Below are 22,837 nucleotides of genomic sequence, written 5' to 3' on the forward strand. Positions count from 1 at the left end.
TAGTTCCCATAGTCCACCCTGCTCCATCATGCTGATGGGACAGAAGGGGGAAAGAAACCCTCCATTTTTGCCTCTTCACTCATGCTGCTGTTGCTCACACATCTTTAACAACAAGGGCCAGTTCGGGCAGAGTCTGTTTGGGGGGTATGGATGGCTTTGTGGGATGGAGAAGGGCAGTTTACACAGGTGGTGTGTGTGTGTGAATAGTTGAGATTGGCTTGGGAATGTTTGCAGTTTTCCTGATAATTGACTCCCCCCAGCTCCCCCCTAAGTCAATCCAAGGAGTGCTTTGAAAAGTTTGCCCATCATTTATAATGGGGTACAAAAAGTGTACAAAAAGGCCACAGGTGTTCCCCAAACCCTCTGGTGGGCCCCCAAGATCTCCAGCCTTTGTCACCAAAAAAGTTGCAATGGCAGACTGGCAGCATGGTACACTGGCGAGATCTCTGCTTTACTAAAGCAGTAATCAAGTCGGGGTGGCTGGGGTAGAGATCATTGCTTTACCACCTCCAATAGTGGCACCAAAGCAGGTCAGGGTCTCTGGGGTGGGGAGAAAACTGTAGCCTCCTCACTCCTCCAGTGACCCTGAAGTAGCTCAAATCACTGCTTTACTACTGCTGATAGCTACAGCCTCCTCCCTCGCCAGCGATCTCGAAGCAGCCCGGATGTGTGTGAATTAGTAGCATGTATATGTGTGAACATACTGTATCAAAGTAAAGGCTATTTTACTGCATGAAAGTAAAGGATTTTCCAACCTATGTGAAGCCGTGTCTGTTACTAATCTCTAATAAGAACAGATTTCAACATTAAAGGCAGGCCTTTTAACTTATTTGTCTTACAGTAGTTTGATCAATTCATAATTATTCATTAATTCCATTTGTTATGTGCTTCATCTCGAAGGTCAAGAATTGATTTGTCAAAGTCATAAAACCCACCATTAATTCTGAGCGGAGAGAAACATACAAACTGTAGTAACATTAGGACAGCATGAGGATAAAGCACCGTATTTGTTAATAGTGCCTCTGTATCAACATTTGTAAAATAATCTTCTTTAGGTTTGTGAATTTGCCATGCATTTACCTAATGGAAGTGTGCCTGATGAACCGGTGCCCATTGCTATGCGTCAACAGATCATTGCAACTTGGGTGAAGGCGAAACAATTAGTTCAGCATCAGATTGGGAGGTGGCATGGATCTGATGAGGAGGTATCAGTTCTATCTAATATATGGAAGAACCTATTTGTTTGAAAAATAAAAGTAAAGTGTGGGTACTTTGTTTTATAAATGTCCAATTTCAGTGCAGAATAACGCCACGACGCTGGACCTCGCGTTATGCTTCCTGTAAGGTTCCAGTTTAATTCTTAGTCAAGTGCCGGCTCCCCTCCACCCCTGGTGTGTTGCTGGCATATCAGTCATTTTGCCTTTCTTGTCCCCTGCATTAGACTCTCAGACCACTTTCACCCAGTGCAGCATGGAAACACAGGGAACTGCCCATGGTGGAAGAGGCTGCTCTCTCCCTGCATGGGCACTTCGCTGCCTTTCTGCACTGCACACTGAGAAAGGGAGCCCCTTTGTCACTGTGCAGGATAGAAATGCAGTGAACTGCCCGTGGTGGCTCCTTTAGGTAAAGCTGGCAGGTTGGCAGGAGCCCAATTCTGCTGGGAAGCGGGTGTGGAAGGAAGACTCTTCGTGTGTTTTTTTCCCAGTAGAATCAAGTGGGAGCAGATTCTGCTGGGAAATGGGCACGCAAGGGAAGTCATTCCTGCACACCCATTTCGCAGCAGAATCAGTTGATTCTGCTGGGAAGTGGGTGTGTGGGGATGACTCCCCCTGCATGCCTGTTCCCCAGCAAAATCTGCTTGTGATCCAAGTTTCTGGGATTGGGGGGGAGGGGCGAAACAAGGTTAAAGCCCCCCCCCCCCCGATCATGATAGATCAGTGACCCTCTCAGCGATCTAAGTCGAGGGGGAGGACGTGAGTGCTTTTATGTGTATGAGTGTGGGTGGGTGTACACATGCAGCTGCACCCATGGTAACAGCAGAGACGTGACCCCCAGTGGGTTGAAATTGGCCCCCGGAGCCCTCAAAGTTAGTCACCCCTGCTGTAGAGGGTGGGAAAGACTACATGTGTACGCTTGAGTCTGAGGCCTAATTCTCACAAAGAGCAGATGAGGTGGCAAGTCTTTGTTTTGACAGTATCACTTCAGATGGCAGGTGAGTCACATGATGGAATCTTCTTCCACAAAAGAATATTCCTGAACAAAGCAAACATGTTGAGACGAAGGCAAGGGTAGAGCCCTAGTTTAAGTAAAGTACATTGCAGGAATTAATCCAAATTAGATTTATGCATGCAGATTACAAAATAATGTAAAGTATCTGTCTTATCAATAGCATGCCTTGTTAGCTGTCTGTCTGTCTGTCTAATCTATCTATCGCCCATCTGGCTGATCACCCAGCCACTCTGGGCAATGTACAACAATAAAAACAGTTCAAAATAATAAAATTTACATTAAAAACATCACATTTCTAAAATTACCCTAGCCCACCCCAAATGCCTGCCTGAACAACCATGTTTTTAATGCGTGGCGGAAGCTCATTAAAGAGGGGGCATGGCGGAGTTCCCTAGGGAGGGAGTTCCACAGAGTGGGGGCCGCCACAGAGAAGGCCCTCTCCCTCGTCCTCACCAGCCTAGCTGTCCTGGCTGATGGGACAGAGAGAAGGCCATCTGAGGCTGATCTTGTTGAGCAGCCTATCTGGTGTTGCTGGAGGCGCTCCTTGAGATAGGCTGGGCCAGAACTGTATAGGGTTTTAAAGGTCAAAACCAACACCTTGAATTTGGCCTGGAAAACAACTGGTAACCAGTGCAACTCCTTCAGCACTGGAGTGATGTGATCTCGCCAGCGGCTGCCTTTAATCAGGCGAGCCGCCGCGTTTTGCACCAGCTGCAGCTTCCGAACTGTCTTCAAGGGTAACCCCACGTAGAGTGCATTACAGTAGTCTAAACGAGAGGAGACCAGGGCATGTACTACCGATGGGAGCAGATGGTTGGGAAGTAGGGGCGCAGCCACCGTATCAGATGGAGTTGGTAAAGCGCTGTCCGGCTCACAGCTGACACCTGAGCTTCCATGGACAGCTGGGAGTCTAAGATGACCCCCAAGCTGCGGACCTGGTCTTGCAAGGGTAGCCGTACCCCATTCAACACCAAGTCAACATCCCCCAACCTCCTCTTGTCTCCTATCAAAAGTACCTCGGTCTTGTCAGGGTTCAGCTTCAGCTTATTCCTCCCCATCCAGCCACTCACCGTCTCCAGACATTTGGACTGGGATTCTACGGCCAACCTTGGTGAAGATTTGAACGAGAGGTAGAGCTGCGTGTCATCCACATATTGATGACACCGCACCCAAACCTCCTGATGATGGCCCCCAGCGGCTTCACATAGATGTTAAATAGCATCGGGGAGAGGATGGAACCCTGTGGCACCCCACAAGTGAGCGGTCAAGGGTCTGAAACCTCCTCTCCCAGTGCTACCTTCTCGTACCTGCCGGAGAGGAAGGACCAGAACCACCGTAATACGGTGTCTCCAATGCCCAACCCCTCCAGGCAGTCCAGGAGGATACCGTGGTCAACGGTATCAAAAGCTGCTGAGAGGTCGAGGAGAACAAGTAAGGAGCATTCGCCCCTATCCAGAGCCCTCCTCATATCATCCACCAAAGCAACCAAGGCCGTTTCTGTCCCATGCCCAGGCCTGAAGCCCGACTGAAATGGATCTAGATAGTCAGCTTCTTCCAAGTGTGCCTTCAACTGCATCGCCACCACCTGCTCAATCACCTTGCCCAAAAATGGCAGATTCAAGACTGGGCAAAAGTTGTCCAGAACTTGGGGATCCAAGGAGGGCTTTTTTAAAAGCAGTCTTATCACTGCCTCCTTGAGGGCTGATGGCATCACTCCCTCCTCAAGGGAAGCATTTACCACCACCCTGATCCCCTCACCCAGCCTCTCTCTGCAGCTCATAATGAGCAGGTGGTCGGCCTTACAGATGAAAGCACCTTGTCCACTTCATCAGAAGGAAGAAGATGGAACTGATCCCACAAAAGCAGTTTGCCACAGACCATCTCTTGCTCACTAACTGTATCCACATCGCATGGAATAACACTCCTAATCCAATCAATTTTATCTGCAAAGTGCCTTGCCAAGACCCCACTGGAGGGCTTAGAATGCTCCAGTGGTTCTGCAGCAACTGGACCCACCACATTTTTATCTGTAAAAAACCTAACTCTTGATGTTTCTTCCTATTCAGGGTAATGATGAAGGGTCCAGTCCCATGGCAAAAGTCTTTATTGGTCTGGAAATGTACTCATGCAATGGTTTGGGTCTCATGGACTTTTCACTTCCCAGCTTGCCTCATGTACGTTTTTTTTTTTCTTTTTACTTCATGCACATATTTTATCTGTTAACAGAATACACCTTAACTGAAATTTATGCTCAATAAATGTATTTGTATATACACTTGCATTTCATCTGGATAACTGAGTTTCAATAAGGATTTGTTTACCTTTTTATGCTGAAACTTTAGAAAGTGAATTGACTACCAGCTGATTAAAGAATGTTTAGTTGATTCAGCACCTGCCTTTTAGCTGGCTCATCAAATAATTTAATATTATTTAATTGAAAATTACTAATGAAGGTGTATAATAATAATAATAATTAATAATAAAAGATGATATGTACCTGCCTGTCTGCCCATCAGTGCCATGGTAGCAAGACCATGAAGCCTAGGCACCTTAAACTTGCCATGCATACGAAGAGGATCCTAGGGGTTTGCACCTCGGCGTCATTTTGTTTTTAAAAGGTATTAAATTTAAATGTGCCAATGTGATTGAAGTCTGCAGTGTCAGCCACTTGGGGCTAGGGGTGCACGAAAGTCACTTACCTGGTCTCGCAGCTTGCTTCGCGGTGGGGGGGAGGCGCTTCGCTGCTCCCCCCGAAGTTCAGGCCGGGGGGGAGGCTTCCCGCCTCGCTCGGCCGAAATTCAGGCCGGGGAGGAGGTGCCTCGCCTCGCCCGGCCGCGAAATAAAAAGTAAAAAAAAAACACGTCCCCGTGATAGGCTACGTGACGATTTACTACGTGACCTTCCAGAAACGTGCATTTCCAGTCATTTGGGGGATTGCTGCTGGAAGCACTACATCACTGCCACCGCTGGTAGGGGCTGCGCACGTGCCGGGAACCAGCAGTGCTCACCGCCAGCAGTAGGGTGCTGTTGGATCCTACCCAGTGTGTCCAACTCGGAGAGCTGCATAAGTTTGCTCGAAGATCTTGCTGTATCAGCCTAAAGGCTATTCAACCCGTGTAAAGCCAGGTCCATTTGCTAGTAAAATATAAAATCTCAAGCAAAACAAAATAAAACAGCACAAACAGGCATCTAAAACAACCTAATCTAAACAGTAAAATAAATATAACGAAAACGATACACTAGGCATTTTCTACAATCAGCTAAGCCAGTCAAGTGCATTCGCAGCAAGCCTGACTAGTTTTGAACAATACCTAAGGGTGCAATCCTATGCAGATAGGTGGCTGCCTCTGAACTTGGAGGCGACCACCCATCCAATGCAGGGCAGGAGAAGCACGGAGGAGATTGTTCCCTCTGTGCTTCAGCCACCCTGCATTTTCTGCTAGACAGCCAATTTTGGCTGTCTAGCTGCGTGGGGGCCGAGTGGGGGAGGAGGCTGCTGTATTACATGTTGGATGTGTCATACAGGCATTTCCGCCACCCCTACCCCAAAACGCCCCCAGGCACGCCCCTTTTTGACTGTGCCGCACTCCTCTTGCGAGTATGGCGCGTGAGGCTTCTCTGCGCTGCCTCTAAGGCAGTGCAGATGGGGGGGGGGAGTCATTTCTCCAGGAACCGACCTCAGAACACGGGCTCTGAGGTTGGTTTCCGGAAAACAAGTTACCCTGTGGCCATCTAGCCTCTGACTAGCGGCCACAGGATTGCCCCCTCCGTGTAGAGCTCTCAATGGTCTGCCATCACAAGTTTCCAGACAGGTCCTCCAGGTGCTCCAAGACCATTCTTTTCAGGACCGTAATTTTTAAAATACTTTAGACTGAAAGTGCTAAATGCTGACACTGTGGACCCAGGAAAATATTCTTATCCAACTATTATCTGCAGTTGGTGAAAATGGCTTTAGAGTGCAGCTGGCCAGACTCACTCGTACAACTTCAGACGCTGACCAGGCTTACACATTTTGCGCACACCATCCATGACCATGAACTGGTGATGACGTGCTCTCAGAAGATTTTGGAACTGGATGATAAAGTGACATGCAACAGTGATGCAAAGAAAAAGGAAATGTAAGTAGATGTGACTTATAAATATTGATTTACAAGGAACATTAAGCATAATTAAACGTGGCTTAGAGGCTGGTGCAGGGCTGATCTCTAGACTACATATAAGAGATCTGGAGCAGTTGCAGGTTGCACAGACCCTCCCCAGAACAAATCCCCCGCCCCTTCCATCTTAGCTGCAGTTAAGTAATATGGCAATACCAGGGCTTGAAGATGCTGTAGGATCCTGGTTAAGCGGGGAATCTGGATAGCCTTAACTGCATTGTTGTGTTGATGTTTCCCTAAACCAGAGTTAACTTGGGAATTGCGTTTACTTTAGAGATGGGATCAGATACAGAAAAGGAGCATGCAGTCCTGTGGGCCATTACCAGTGTTTAGGGATGTATGGATTTTGTTAAATCCGTTTTGTCTGTGTTTCTCAGATTGTCAGGCACCTTTCGTTCCGTCGTCCATTCATGGACGTAATCAGATTTTTCTCAATTTCTCGAACTCTTCTTTTATAACATTTTTATAACACAACAAGAACATCTCCTCTTTATCATTTTTAAATCCACCTTCAAATCAGGACTTCTTCTTGCTGTTTATAAATATAATTCATTATGAATTTTTGTACTGAAAGATCAGTATTGTGGAGAGGGGGGAATGGAAACAGTGCTTTTAGAGTTTTCTTCAGAATGTACAAAATAGAACTTTACTGACCTCTAATGGACATAATTATTGTTGCATCATATTGATTGTCATATGTGGTGTTCATTGTGAATAATTTTGCCCTGACAATTTTTTTAATGAAAACCAGTCATAACAGTCTTGAGTAAAAGACTGGGAGGTGGAGAGGAGGTGCTTATTTTTATGCTCAACTCCCCACAAGTGCAGAGATACAGTGGCTCACTCGTGGTAATCCAGTTTTAAAAAGATAAACAAACCTGGGTTACTGTTGTGTGCAAATTGGCCCCAAATTTTACACTGAGACTTTGATTTTAAAGATGACCTTTTCTTCATTAAGAATAAATTTTTAAAATCTGGATTTACAGCATCTGAGCCTCATTGCTGTAACAGAAGCCGTTCTCCCAAGCTGTAGAGTACATCTCAAACATTCAGGCCAGGTCAGAGAGACTACTAAACTTTAATCTGCTGGCACTTCAGGCTGGTACTTTAGGCTTTTACAGATGGTGTACAGAATGGTCATGTGCTGTTTCTGCCCCCAAACTACTGTAGACATTTATGTAAAGGGACAGGAACTTCCCCTATGAACTGAGATGCTTCATGTTCCCCCACAAGCAAAACAGAATTGGCCAAATCAACGGTCATCCTAGCTAAAATTAACACATTAAATTTTAATAGGTGTCAGAGCGGTTCATGATTGAAATAACCTTTGAGTTTCTTCAGAATATGAAAATCACTCGTGATATTCATGCTAAACATCAGAATAAGGGTCATGCAGATACCAGTATGGTGTGAGGATTGTTTGCTGTAGCAATATGGAGAAAGGAACAGCCAAGGAAGAACTTTGCTTTTCCCTTCTTTAAACATGTTAGGCTGCAATGTGTCTGATCTCCTACAGGGTTTAGGAGATTGCAAAACTGCTACAGGTTCATGCAGTCCCTTCACCTGCATGAATTCCTTCTACCATTAATGGTTTGTTTTAAGCCTTGCATACCTTACATGTTAGGGACCGTGGTGGCTTAGTGGTTAAGACGCTGAACTGCAGACTGGAAGGTCGGCAGGTCAGCAGTTCGAGACCCGAGTGCTGCGTGACGGAGTGAGCTCCCGTCTTCAGTCCCAGCTTCTGCCAACCTAGCAGTTCGAAAGCAAGAAATTGCAAGTAGATAAATAGGTACCGCCTCGGCGGGAAAGGTAACAGTGTTCCGTGCACCTCGGTGTTCAGTCATGCCGGCCACATGACCACGGAAGCATCTTCAGACAGCGCTAGCTCTTCAGCTTAGAAACGGGGATGAGCACCGCACCCTAGAGTCGGACACGACTGGTTGGGGACACCTTTACCTTTACCTTTTTTACCTTACATGTACATTGGCTCTAACAACAACAAAAAGCCTTTCTTGGCTGAAACATGGTATAAATTTAAATAATAAAAGTAAATTGTTCATGGCTATTGTTAACTAGTATTGCTTAGTACTTAGAGAGCAGAGAGGTGGAGGAAGTATGCAAACCCATGAAATAGTGCTGATCTTCTAACCATGTTAGGAGATTGTGAATATTATGTTTGCCTATAATTTACATATTTTCAAGCATCACAAATTTGGCCTCCATTAGTCCTGCATGGATGCTAGGGTTGGTGGCCATAATCATTATAATCACCAAATGAGGATAAAATAGAAATCTGGTGGTTTAATTTCACTCTTGATCTTTTATGCTTCAACACCCAGTTACTATTATAGGAGGCTAGGAGACTGAGGCCCCTAATCATTCCCTTTCAACTTCAGTTCTTCAGGTTTTCCCCCTAAGAAGCGTGCGGACAAAGCAGTAGGTATGATGACAAATTCGTTGATAGAATGAGGTCCAGCTCTTTATTTATTAAGAAAGTTGTGATGTTAATATCATGAAGTCAGAACATTTAAAACTTTGTTGAGTTTAGACAATCTGATTCTGACAAATACCACTGATAGAACCTACCCTTCAGAGGATGTGAAAGCTCTGTGTTGGCAGATAGATTGAAAGCCATATTATTGTTCTATAACGCTAACAGTTCAATTGGCAATGCTTTTGTCCTTTGTATACAGGAATGATTACATGGTGAGACAAGAAATGCTAAGCATTGCTGCTTGTACACAAGGGAAGAGTATGATGGAAAACTTGGCTGGCAAAAAACATTTGCGTGTGGCAGCATCAAAATCCTTTGTTGAAAGTGCAAGGTATGTTGTATTTTCTGGAGTAAGTTACTTTAAAGCAGTTTTAACATTCCTTTAAAGTAGGAAATGTATAAATCCCAGACATATACAAAATTTGTTTACTGGAAGACATTGACAAGAACCTATCAGGATTTTTACCCATATAAAATATTCATGTTGTCCATAAAGAAAATAATAGCGTGCTTTCAGAATATAATTATTTGTAGTGACTTGGGGTGCAATCCTATGCATGTTCAGACAAAAAAGTCCTACAACTCCCAGCATTTCCCAGCCAGCCATACTGGCTAGGGAATGCTGGGAGTTGTAGGACTTTTTTCCGTCTAAATATGCATAGGATTGTGCTGTTAGTAAACTATATAAATGGATATACTGAACATTATGTAAAAATAATATATTGATGCGTTCTTGAATGGCCTGTATGTTTCTTTATTGGACTCATCAAATACATTTGCTTCCAATTTGCTTTATTTGTCAAGGGGATTGAAATATTTGCATAATGTCTACATAAGGACCTGGAGTAGTCAATCCAGCCTGTGTGGGCTCTCAAACACAGTGACTGCAGTGCTGACCACCAAAACAGAGTCAGTCAAACAAAGATTTAATGAGCAAATCCAATGGCGTACTTACACTGTGTTCTTTAGTGTTTTGGACGCATCTTTCTTGCTTTCTGTAGTCATAGGAAAACTTAAGTCGCTCTTTGACAACACACAGAGAAACTCTAGGAATCATTGCTTTTGTAACTGAAAGTATGAACTGGCTCAGCCATTAATGAATAAGAAACATGATAGGATAATGGAGATGATGTAACACAGCCATTAAGTGTTTTTCTTGACTCTGTTAAAGTAAATCCTCCTGCATCTCCATATGCAAAATGGAGACTATTTTTATTAACCTGTAGATATCAATAAAACAAGCACAATAGAGGGAATAAATACTTGGAAAACAAAATCCAATAAATCTAGGAGTGAGATGATAAAATATTGTATGCTGTTCATATATGTAGGGCAGCTGGCTGGGAACCAGGGTTTACTGTACCCCATTCTCACAAGCTGCCTCCACTTGATTTTTCCTGATTCCTTCCTCCCTCTGCAATCCCCACACCCCACATCTTAGGCCTTTCCTGGGGATGTCCTGTCCCTCAGGAGATGCTTTTGGGGTGAACAGGAGGCTGCAGTGGGGAGGAAAGGATGGGGTATTTCCTCTTGAGCGGCCCTCCTTATTTGAATGATGGATAATTTGGGGAAAACTTGTAGCTTTGACAGTGGCAGATCCTATGAAGTCTACTTGAGCATTGGATACTTTCTGAGTATTATTATCATACTGTTTCTAAAATTAATAAAGACAAAATGGAAACAATAGATATACAGTTACAAAATAATATAAAACAACCAACTAAACAAAAAGCCTGTGAGTTACTTTGGTATATTTTTAACAGAAAATGAAAACAAACTCCATATAAACTCTGTGTGTTGGATCTAGGCAAGCACATCCATACAAGGGAAATTTTCTGGCCTTGTCTCCCCACTGTAGCTGTCTTCCACCCCCCAAAAGACAGTCCAGAAGGTCAGGGAATCCTCTGGCAAAGTGCTACAGTGGAAGAGGAGAACTTCTGGTGGAAATCTGGTGGTGCAGGGACTGTAGTGGGGAGGAGGGCTGGGAAAACCCAATTGCGTTAACAGTTCTACTCTTGTACTTCTGGATCCGGAATTAACGTCTCAAATTGCTTACCAATCATTAATATAGAATCAGTGCTCAGTGTGGAATAGGATGCTATCTGACTTCTTTTCAGGTGGACCTATAACCATCCCACTTTTTTCAGGTGGAAACAATTGAGTCTAGCCTAACTATTCCACTTATTTGGGGATAAATATAAAAGTAGATTGAGCTCAGTGTCCACTAACTACAATCATCTATGTAGCTTTCAATCCTAATGGAACTTTGGGGAAATTTGATTTATGGAAGAAACATATTCTGTATAGATCTAGCATATAATCATCCACTAAATACCTATGTGGAAATTAAAAATGCTATAGATAGATGGCTTAAATATTTTCACATAAAAATATATGTACAAAATTATATACAGATGAACAACTTTTCCATTTTAGGGAACAGACTGAAAATTGATATTATTTGGTGATAAAAAACAGTGTCAAAAATCTATAAAGTACTCTTGGAATATTACTGCAACACAGAGCAAGTAAAAAAAAAATCATGATAAATTGGGTGCAAGATGTAGGTCATCCCACAAATCCTGACATTTGGGAAAACATTTGGATATATAGCATTATTTTTTTAACATACTAACCTAGGGAAAACTTCTATGAAGTGATGACCAGATGGTATATAATACCTCAAAAGCTATAACTATGAGCATGTAGGAAATGTAAAACAGAAATAGGAATTGTTTACCAGTTATGATAGATTTGTCTTTTTGCTAAGAAAGAGTGGCCTAGTATTATCAGAAAAAGAAAGGTTTCAGATATGTATTCATTCTAGTTTTCCTGTTAAACCAGAATGAATGAATATGTGTATGTTTGTGTGTGTGTGTGTAATCTTTACTATTTGAATTAACATATGTAAAATGTGTAAATAATGGTTGAGAATGGTAACAAGCAGCAAGAATATAGTAGAGGGAAAGAAACACAGTTGAAAAACAGGATAATAAATTATATGAATATACAGTTATAGCTAAACACATTATGTAAGAACTAAAGGAAGAAAAAAAGTGTAATCATTATAATAAAACTGGAAATGGTTAATTATCTACAAATGTTAATTGTGTATTTAATCTGTTGGAAAATATTAGCGATATGTATTTTATTTATTTATTTATTTATTGCATTTATACCCCGCCTTTCTCCCTCTCGCAAGGAACTCAAGGCGGCTTACATTATCCTCCTCCTCACCGTTGTATCCTCACAACAACAACCCTGTGAGGTAGGTTGGGCTGAGAGTCTGTGACTGGCCCAAAGTCACCCAGTGAGCTTCCATGGCCAAGTGGGGACTAGAACCCGGATCTCCCGGCTCCCAGTCCGTCACTCTCACCACTACACTACACTGGCTCTCAGTATTACGGTTGCGGAAATTTCATGCATGTATATGTAGTCATGATGGTTTTTTAAACAGTGGCAATAGGAAATTATTTTTGAAATCAAAACCCTAGGTTAAACTCTGAGCCATTCACACAAGCCAGTGTTGTGTAGTGGTTAGAGTGTTGGCCTGGGACTCGGGAGATCTAGGTTCTAGTCCCCACTTGGCCATGAAGCTCACTGGGTGACTTTGGGCCAGTAACTGATTCTCAGACTAACCTATCTCACAGGGTTGTTGTGAGGATAAAATGGAGAGGAGGAGGGGATCATGTATGCTGCTTTGGGTTCCTTGCAAGAGGAAAAAGGTGAGATATAAATGTAATAAACAATAATACACAATTTTTCTTTACACTTGGAAAGTTATTTAACAATGGGAACAGGTAGGCATTTTCCATAGGGTATTTTTTCATTTACACAAAAGAAATACTTCCTGTAATGGGATGAAACCCTTGATATATTTAGAAAATGTGATCTCTAATCCTTCCAAGGATGCCCAGAGAATACTAGTTGGTTTCACTGTAATTGCATCAAGCTTTGTTTGCCATATGCTACAGCAGGCATATGGTTTTATTGTGTTTTTCTACCTTCTTAGGTATGCAGGAGAAGCAGGGGACATTGGTCTTGCTATGATAGCAGCTAGACATTTCTGGAACGCCTGCTTACCTTTCATTGGTTCTTCAGCAGACAGGCAGCAGCTCAAAATGCCCACTGAAGTCATTCTCAAAAGCATCATTAAAGCATCAGAAGCCAAAAATAAGCAGGTAATAAATACATAAATACATGCATGGCAAGTAGGAGTGTTTTCTCTTCTGATAATTCAGAACAAGAAACCAGAAGACCAGAAATATGCCTTGTTAATTCATATAATTAGATGAAACTTGCCAAGAGAACCTGCATTTGCTGATTTGGTGGGCAATTTTTAAATAAAAAATGTAGCCCTCCATGTCCCTATCCATGTAACTCCTTAGCCCACATGACATCAAAGTTCATTTTGTCAAAGCTGAATTACTGACAATTAAAATGTTCATGGATTTTCTTTCCCACCAACTGCCCTCATTATTTAGGAAACAGAACATATGTTAGAGGTGCATCAGTGGCCTACAATAGACTTTCAAAGCAGCAGTTCATCGGAAGGGCATTTTTTTCCAGGTAAGTTTTCATTATATGATGTTAATTTTTCTTGGTTTTTTGAGATGACTGCATCTAATATTTAAATATTATTTAACCTATTTCAAAGGTGCTGATGAGGATCTGACCTTAAGGACATTCCTGTATGTATTATTATTCCAAGTGTATGCTGATAAAAATGACTGGGAGGCAGGCCTCAAAGTGTTAGATGAGGCTATTCAGAATCTCCCTCGAACTAAGCACAGACTGTAAGTTGTTTGGACTCTTTATACCAAGGTGTGTTTTTTTAATGTAGTATACCATGGGTGTGTTGATTTTAGATACCACTGTTGCCATCCAAACCACTGGTGTGCAAAGGCTGTCCGTATCCTTTCATAGACAGAAATGTTCCATGGGGGTGGTTCCCCAGTACCCACACACAGCCCTTTTCAGCTGTTATACCTGAGCAGGATATCAAAACTTGCCCTCCATGTTTCTGACCTGGGGCGGGGGGATTCTATTCATGTTTGTTTCAATACAAGTAGAATTCTCTGTTTAATTGGGGATCGTGATTTATCAAGTAAGCATGAGTAGAAGCCCCGTTCAGACCTGCTCAATGCAGGGAGGCCAGGAACTGGGCTGGCATGAGCAGGGCCAGGGCCAACAGGCATGGCTCTGTGCCCCTTACGTGCATTTAGATACTCTGTTTGAGCGTAACAGAGTATCTGAAACAACTCAGTTTCAGTTGTTGCAGCCTGATAATGTGGACAAGATGCTTGAATCAGTCTGTCCTACCACATGTAAGCTTGACCCTTGCCCATCTTGGCTAATACGATCTAGCAGGGGTGGATTGGCTGGGTGGGTCCAGGGAGTGGTAAATGGTTCACTCTGTCACGGGGTGGTGCCTGTCACCTTGAAAGAGGCTATAGTGCACCCTCTCCTGAAGAGGCCCTCCCTGGACCCAGAGATATGTGAGAACTGTCATGCCATCACTAATATCCCCCTTTGGGGCAAGGTGCTTGTACATGTGGTGGCTGGGCAGCTTCAGATGTTCTTGGAGGAAACTGATTATCTGGACCCATTTCAGTCTGGTTTCAGGCCAGGGTATGGCACTGAAACGGCCTTGATTGCTTTGACTGATGACCTACTCCGGGTGAAAGACAGGGGGAGCATTACCCTGTTGATCTTCCTGGATCTCTCAGTGGCTTTTGATAACACTGATCACTGTATCTTACTGGACCAGCTCTACAAGATGGGAGTTGGGGCACTGTGCTACAGTGGTTCTGCTCCTACCTGTGGGGCTGATTCCAGAGAGTGGTACTGGGGGATTCTTTTTCTATCCCATGGCTATTAAGCTGTGGGGTGCCACAGGGTTCTATCTCCCATGCTGTTCAACATCTATATGATGCCATTGGGAGAGGTCATTAGGAGTTTGGGGGTGGGGTGTCACCAGTATGCTGATGATAGTCAGCTCTACTTCTCCTTGTTGTCGGAGTCAGCTGCGGTGGTGAAGGTGCTGGACCAGTGCCTGGAGGCTATAGTGGGCTGGATGAGGGCCAATAAACTGAAGCTGAATCCTGACAAGTTGGAAGCTCTGTGGATTGGTGGTTCCCAAGTCTGGGAATTGGGCAAGCGACCTGTCCTGGACAGGGTTGCACTCCCCCTGAAGGAGCAGGTGCATAGCTTGGGAGTACTCCTAGATCCATCCCTGTCACTGGAGCTCCAGGTGGACTCCGTGGCTTGGAGTACTCGGGGCCAGCTTCGGCTGATCCACCAGCTACGGCCTTTCTTGGACAGGGATAACCTAGCCACCGTAGTGCACACACTGGTAACTTCCCAATCAGACTACGGCAATGAACATTACATGGGACTGCCCTTGAAGACTTGGAAGTTGCTGCTAGTGCAAAATGCAGCAGCTAGACTGTTGAACGGAACGTCTCGCAAAGATCACGTAACACTGGTCTTAAAGGAATTGCACTGGCTGCCAATACGCTTTGGGTTGGAATTCCAGGTGCTACTGATGACATTTAAAGCCCTAACCGGCTTGGGACCTTGATATTTGAGGGAGCACCTCCCCTATATATGCCTGCCCGAGGATTGAGATCTTTTGGAGGAGCCCTCCCCTGCGTCCCATCCGTGCAAGACATACACTATGGTGGGATGTGGGAGAGGGCTTTTTCCGCTGTGGCACCCCGGTTGTGGAATGCCCTCCCCTTGGAGGCCTGATTGGCGCAGACACTGGTTTCATTTTGGCGCCAAGTTAAAACATGGCTTTTTGCCAAAGCCTTTGAGGGCTACTTTTAGGGCTACCTGAGTTTGCACGTTGTTTTAACTATTTTATTGTTTTATATTTTAAATTGGTATTAGCTAGCTTAATGATTTAATATGTTTTAGCTATTTAAATTATTTATTTTTTACACTGTTTAAATTGATTTTATCTGTATACCACCCTGAGATCTGAATGATATAGGGCAGGATACAAATGTTTGCAATCAATCAATCAATCAATCAAAAAATAAAATAAAATAAAATACAGCCTGAGCAGGGCTAACAGTTGAGAACTGGGGAGCCCTTGCAAGTGTCTTGGTCACAGCCAATAAGGGAAAGAACAGCAGTTTTGAACGTGGTGAAGATAAATGGGGCAAACGAGAGTTTTACAGCGCAATCCTATATATGTCCATTCAGAAGACAGTCCCATTTAGTTCAATGTAATTCAACGGGACTTACTCCCAGGGAAGTGGGTATAGGATTGTAGCCATAGCATATCTTTTTCGCTTCCCAGATAATTTAGCTAAGTGATCCCCTTAATGCATATACATTTTTTTACCATAAGATGTTGAGTTACCTATGAAGTTAAGTTAGTTTGTGTAGTTCAAATCATTTTTATACATTGGCCACAGTTCAGACACTCTCGCAGTTTCACTGGTTTAGGTGTGTTTAATTCTATGTTAAGAGTGTGGCTTCCAAGTTTAAAAACATAGGTTGCAATGTGTTGTAGCACAGAGTCAGTGGATGAGAGTATTGTTGGGAACTCAGCCTTGCTGTGCATGTATAAACCCATGCACACATCATACATCACATAGTAAATCTTGGATCTTGAGCATGAATAACAGTTTAACTACTTGTTGTGCCATTTTTCTGTCATTACTGGTGTTCACTATGTCACATGTCACAATGGTCTGTGTAAAAGTAGTTGTTCATTAGCAAGATACAAAAAGCAGACAATGTGCTAAGATAGGATTGGATTCAGATTTAACCCTTTGTTAACCCTTCCATTGATGGAGGAAACTGGGGTCTAGTGGAGCCTTCCTGCTGGGGGAGAGGCAACAGTTTTCACTGATTCCTCCTTTCCTCTACAGCTACTTCACACACTGTTCTGGCGGGGTTCAGCAACCTCCCAGAGCAAATTTTCAGGGACATAAGGGGCTGCAGTTGGGAGAGGAACTGGCAAAAATCACCTTCCTCCCATGGAGTCATACAATTTGCAGAGTTCCACTCCATGCAACACTGGAACCATTTTATTTCTTATGCATTTGCATACTGAAGTTTGGGTCAAAATGAATTACTGTTGATCATGGAGATAGCCGTGCCTTAAACACAGAGGTTTTGACTTCTTATTGTAAAATACTTAATAAAAGATGCCTTAAGATGTCACTTTAACATTTATATTGAACTACTCAAAAATATTCACTTTATCAAATCATGTTTCATAGTCCCATTTTTAAACATATGGTAATGGTGAAGGCAAGACTTGGACGTAGCTATATAATGGAAATTCAGAAATTCCGAGATGAAAGTGAAGACTACATGTCGCATATGTGGCATCGACTGGGATCTGTTTCCTCAGATCTTGTGGGACAGCTATCCTGTTACCAGAATACAATTGAAGTCTTACAGGTCTGCATCTGTCTTCTTTTTCTTGAGATAATATTACTGATGTGCATTTCTAAATTTCTCACAGATGAATCCTACAGAGAAAATCTGTGGGAGAGGATGTCCTACTTCCAAAATGCTGCTAGTCAGAGCGGAAGACTACTTGTCACATATGTGGCACGTTTAGCCTCTTTTCCCCCCTCTTTTCCCTGCCACTGACACTTGTGGAACAGAAATTAATCACACATCGTTCCTGCCCATTGTTTTGGGCGTCTTGGGGGAACAAGGGGGCATATAGTCTTGTGGATCCATGACGTCTTCTGACATCCTCAGAATGCCCCATTCCTGGCCCCAACACTGTTGGAGCAGTGATGGTAGAGCTGTGACAGTAGTGGAGCTTTCCACTCCTACACTGGGGAGTTCTTTACCCATGGAGAGGGTGGTCTGCAGCATCCTGTGATCCCTCACCCACTTTCCCAAGGAGCCTAGCATTGTACTGTAATGACAGTTTCTAAGATGACCAGGAACTTTAAGTATATCTTGGTTTTGTTAACCATCTTGAAGACAGCTTTGGACTACCTGTTTTTAGAGGCTTCTGAAACTGGATGTTCAAATGCAGTTCTCAAATCCAAAACACTTGACAGTGATATTTATCATTTTCCCCTTTATTGTAATTCACTTCCCTTTCAGTAAACTCCTGATACTTTAAGGGCACAATCCTGTGGGATGCGCCCTGGGTACTCCAAATGCAGAGGCTTACGTGTATCCAGTGCAGAGCAGGAGGCACCCTGGGTACTTGTAAGCATCCTGCTCTGCATTTTAGCTAGACGGGTGATTTCGCCTCTCTAGTGAAGGCTTCAGGAAGGGGACAGAAGGAGGCTGGGGACAGCTGGGGACACCCCATAGCTCCACATCCCCAGTCTCCTCCCTGCCCCCAGGAAATGCCTCCTTTTCCCCATCTCTGCACTCTGTTTTGGGAGTGTGGAAAGGCAGCCAGCGTGGCTCTTTCCATGCCAGCTATGAGGGGGAGGGGTGAGGAGCGTGGTTTCCTGGCTCCGAGCTCGAAGCCCTGTCTGCAAGCTTGGAGCTAGGAAACCGAACAATCCTATGCCACCCCCCACCCACCCCAAATGCTGCCTAGGGGACATAGGATTGCTCCCTAAATATATCTGTTTAGAAAAATTTGAATAATTTCTTGTTCAGACATTTAAACATTATAACTATATACCTATTGGACTTAAGATTTATGGTACTATCCCTATTTCCTGTTATAAGTTATTTTCATAGTGTAGCTTCCATTTTCACATTTCTGTATTTTGTTCCAGCAAAATACAGTAAGAAATAACGGGAAAGAAACGTTTAAAATGTCTTACTGATATGCCCTATATGTTGCCCTATTTAGAAATACTGAGCACTATCCAAGTCTTCCCATGCGCCAGTGGGACCCACTGTAGTGCAACAGGGAGCTAGCACTTAAAAAAGCAACCAGAAATGAACGGAAACGTTCATTTCCAGAAGGGGGCAGGTTAGCAGAGCTTACAGAAGGAAGCTCCACTGACCTATCCCAATCCAGAAACAAGTGTTTCTGCAGCTGCTTTTGAGCCATTTGCTTCCTGTTGCACACGTGGTGGGTCCTGCTGGCGCAATGGAATGAGCAGACGCGCAGCAGCAGTATTGGATACTGCCCACTGTTGCTGGATATCTTGAATGCGTTTTGGTTTGTTGGTTTGTTTCACAACTGTGAGCCTTGATTAGAATTTCCATAGTTTGCATAAGATGAATGCGTTTCTTGCTATATATTCAAATTAGGTTTATTTGCTCTAAAATGGAATCAGAAATCTCTATCGAGACCAGCTAACCTAATAATGCATTCACTGTTTTTATGTAGAAAAAAGAATCTGAATTAAAGAAAGTTGCTAATCTGTTAAGATTTGCAGAATGGCTATATTGTAACCAGTTTCCTCTCAGTGAAGCTATTAAACACCTGGACTGGGCAATATCTATATTGCTGTACCTCAAACCTGTCCGAAAAAGCTCTAATGAGGAAGGTATGTTTTTAAATCATTCTAAAAATGGCCTTAAATAAATGATTTCTGTGTTTTGCTTTCCTTCTAGCAATTCTGTTACTTTCTGACATGCAGAACTCTCTTTTTTTAATTAAAGTCTTGGAGGAAGCAATCCTATGGCCACTAGTCAGCCATAGGATATGTTGGTTTCTGGAAACCGACCTCCCCCCCACCCCATGCTGCCTTGCAGGCAGCTCAGAATGGCCCCGCACTCCACGCTCGGAAGAGGAGCGTGGAGTGGTGAAAACGGGGCGTTCCGAGGGGCGTTCTATGACGGGGAAGGTGGAAATGCCGATAGGAAACATCCTATGTGTCGTCCAGCAGCCGCCTCCCCCACTTTGCCTCCCAAAATTGGCTGTCTAGCTTCTCCTGCTCTGCATTGGATAGTTTGGAGATGGCCGCCGATCCCCATCGGATTGCGCCCTAACTCTTTTTAACTACAAAAAAGGAGTCTAACTTAAAAGATGTTTAGTTAAAAACATTTTTAAGTTAGATTTCTTTTTGTAGTCTTCCTGATAGCGTTATTTTCCCTCATGTCCTTTCAAAGTATATTTGCAGTGAATATACTTCTTTAGATTAAGTTTTTACCATCTGCTACAAAAATTGTTACTACCATTTTTATTATTATTATTATTATTATATTCCGAAGTTACATTTACAGAACAAAAGAATTATACAGAACATAAAATGAAAATAATTCATTCATATTATAAAAATTCCCATTGCATTTTATATGTCCAAAGTACTTATTCCAGTATTCTATAAAGCCATTTTTCAGCAGTACTGATTGTTAATTGTTACTTTTTTTTTTACTTCTGATCATAGATTCAAGAGACAAAATTATGATTGGAGATTTAAGAAGTATAAAGCAGTTAGAAGCTTTGTTTAGAGCTCATACAGTAATGGCGGTTATTTCTGGACATGGTTCACCTTCTCATGAGCAGCACTGTTTGATGGCATATGCTTTTGTGATGCGCATATGGCAGGTGAGAAGACAAATTAAATGTGATGAGCAGATAGCTAGATGTTCTGTGTCAGTGTATCAGGTTTTCTATAACTTTTGCCTGAAGTGTAATGACATAGATCATACAGAAAAGAAGATTATGACACTATAGTTTTTGATGAAAGTAAATTATGTGTGTTTCCTAAGGGCATTTGACTATAATTTACATTCCAAAATGTTGTACATTATCTAACCTGTTCAAAAATAAAACCTCTCTAGGGCAGGTTTTATTTAAAGCAAAATTAACATTATGGTGCTCCTCAGATAATTCTTATAAGAACAATAATGTCTGCAGCATCAAACTATTTTCACTGAATTCAGCTGTGTTAATTTTAATGGCAAACTTTATTAACAAAGCTTTAAAAGATCATAGGCTAACATAGATTTGCTAGGATATGGTATACTGGGGGTCTTGAACATATATAAAATTTGTAAATTTGAGTACAGTCCCAACTGGTGTCAGGGGTGTGAAAGGATGGATCACTTGCCACTTCCTAAGCCCAGTTGGCTCACACTAACCAGGGTGGGAAGTGTGTGCGCGCGTGCGCGCGTGTGTCATTGGGGGCAGGAGGCTTCACCAGGCTTTTCAGTCTGGCAGATCTTATTTCTTTGGAATTCCACCGTCCTCAAAACCAATGCAGGGAAAATTAGCTATAGCATCTCTAAGCTGGCATAGCTGAGGGAGACAATCCAGCCCCATGTTTGGGGAATGATGGGGTTGTGGATTCAGTGGATCCCCAGCCGACTCTGCCCCAATCTCAAAATGTACCGCATAATTGGGAGCTCTGAGGCAGACATGCCCTTCCGGCGGCATAGGGGCACTTCCACCCTGTTATGATCCCTTTCAGTTAGGATTGTTCTACTCATCATTTTTCAGAAATGAAATGCAAAAACCTAATTGTTCTCTAAATTAGTTGTGAAATTTCCTTTTGTTGGCTAATAATTTTTTAGGGACGCAGAGTAGGTCATATTTATTTATTATTAAATGTGTTGTCTCAACCGGCTTTTCCAAAAGTTTTTAAAGTGCTGCAAACTTCCAAAATCCAGAGATTCTTCTATTAGCAAAAGATTCTTACAACAAAAGTGATATTTCACATACCTTGTTTCATCTTATAGAACAAAATTTTGTGAACTGCGCAGAGAGCTTTGGCTCTTGGGCGGCACAGAAATGGAATAAACAAAGTGGTTACAAACACCCGCATATTATTAAAAATGTGACCAAGTTATATCATGTCCCCCCGCCCAAAGCTCTGGAGTTTCCATCAAAGGAAAGTTGTTTAAGAATGCCAACAGTCTGGAAAACCTACAAGACTCCACTGACCTGCTGAAGCATTTGAACCCCCTTTCTTGTTTTTAATTGTGTTTGGACAAAACACAAGCTGGAATTTAGATGATGATCATCATGATGGTTAATGCAGCACTATCTCTACATGTGGCAATTTCAGAGTAAACTGAGGAAAAACAACATATAATAAGTAGCGCTCTTTTTAAAATCCTCACTGGGCCCCCTGACATGCCCTTGTCCTTCAGATATACAAAATATATTGTTTCCAACAATATATTGGATTCCATCAATCTGCTACATTCCTATTCTGATAGAAATGTTTGTGCAAATCTTGCCTAGTATAATAAATTGATGAAATAAACATTGGTGTTGTAGTCCATGGCAAATTATTGCTAGTTTTTGTATAAAATGAGAGGTTGTCTTTGTATAAGACTGTCTAGTGCATGTGGAATACCTTTATAACTAACCTTAGGAAGGAGAATATTTCCATACAGTTTTGATTAATGAGAAAGTATTGCATAAGTATTTTTACATATGCAGGCAGGATGAACTTTAGATAATGCAGACTATTACTGTACAACTGCCATCATGGGTCCTAAGATAAGTAAACTTGAGGAAGTAGAGAAAAGGAAAGTTTCCTATCCCCCTCCTTCTCCCTGAAACCACCTATGCTCTCTGAAAAGCCCCTCTGGAATGGGGCACACAACCTTTTTCGCCCCGGTGGACCAGATCTTGGGTATGTGGGGGGGGGGGAGGGGTTGTACACACATGTGCTTACATAAATAACATTTTTACCAATTTGGCCATTTTCCCCTGCAGCGCACAAACTCTATTCATGTCTACTCAGAAATAAGCTCTAGTACAACAGCTTTCAGGCATCCAAAGAACAGATCCATTCCTTGTATGTCTGCTCAGGCATTGACATTGGGGCGGCGGCAGCGGTGGTGTCTTTCTTCAGCACTAACTTGGGAAAGCCCAGTCAGATAAGATTTCCAGTCATCAAGGACTGGAAATTAGAGTGATTTAAAGGAATGTAAAATTTAAACTCCCTATTAAAGAGCAGAGTATTTAAACTTCAAAAGCCTGTATAGTGCTGCTATCTCCAGTCACGCATGAGGTTTTCTTGCTTAGTGCCAAAGAAAGTCTCCTCCCCTGCTCATTGACCCCAATCTGGATCACTGTTCCCAACCTGCTCATAGTAGT

At 42.8% G+C, this 22,837-nt stretch overlaps 1 protein-coding gene across 1 annotated transcript in view; it reads left to right on the forward strand.

Moving 5' to 3' along the window:
* Positions 1-22,837, forward strand: part of CFAP46 (cilia and flagella associated protein 46) — a 132,491-nt gene that overhangs the window by 41,075 nt on the left and 68,579 nt on the right. Inside the window, exons 21-30 of the mRNA XM_084841931.1 lie at positions 1,056-1,205; positions 4,296-4,403; positions 6,166-6,347; positions 9,080-9,211; positions 12,893-13,061; positions 13,365-13,449; positions 13,538-13,676; positions 17,121-17,304; positions 19,169-19,328; positions 20,172-20,332. Of these exons, the coding sequence (XP_084698057.1) occupies positions 1,056-1,205; positions 4,296-4,403; positions 6,166-6,347; positions 9,080-9,211; positions 12,893-13,061; positions 13,365-13,449; positions 13,538-13,676; positions 17,121-17,304; positions 19,169-19,328; positions 20,172-20,332 (1,470 nt within the window). The remainder of the gene's footprint in view (positions 1-1,055; positions 1,206-4,295; positions 4,404-6,165; positions 6,348-9,079; positions 9,212-12,892; positions 13,062-13,364; positions 13,450-13,537; positions 13,677-17,120; positions 17,305-19,168; positions 19,329-20,171; positions 20,333-22,837) is intronic.

The sequence above is a fragment of the Heloderma suspectum genome, chromosome 3 (assembly GCF_057233095.1).
Source record: "Heloderma suspectum isolate Gila_16-S chromosome 3, 16-S_ref, whole genome shotgun sequence".
NCBI lineage: Eukaryota > Metazoa > Chordata > Lepidosauria > Squamata > Helodermatidae > Heloderma > Heloderma suspectum.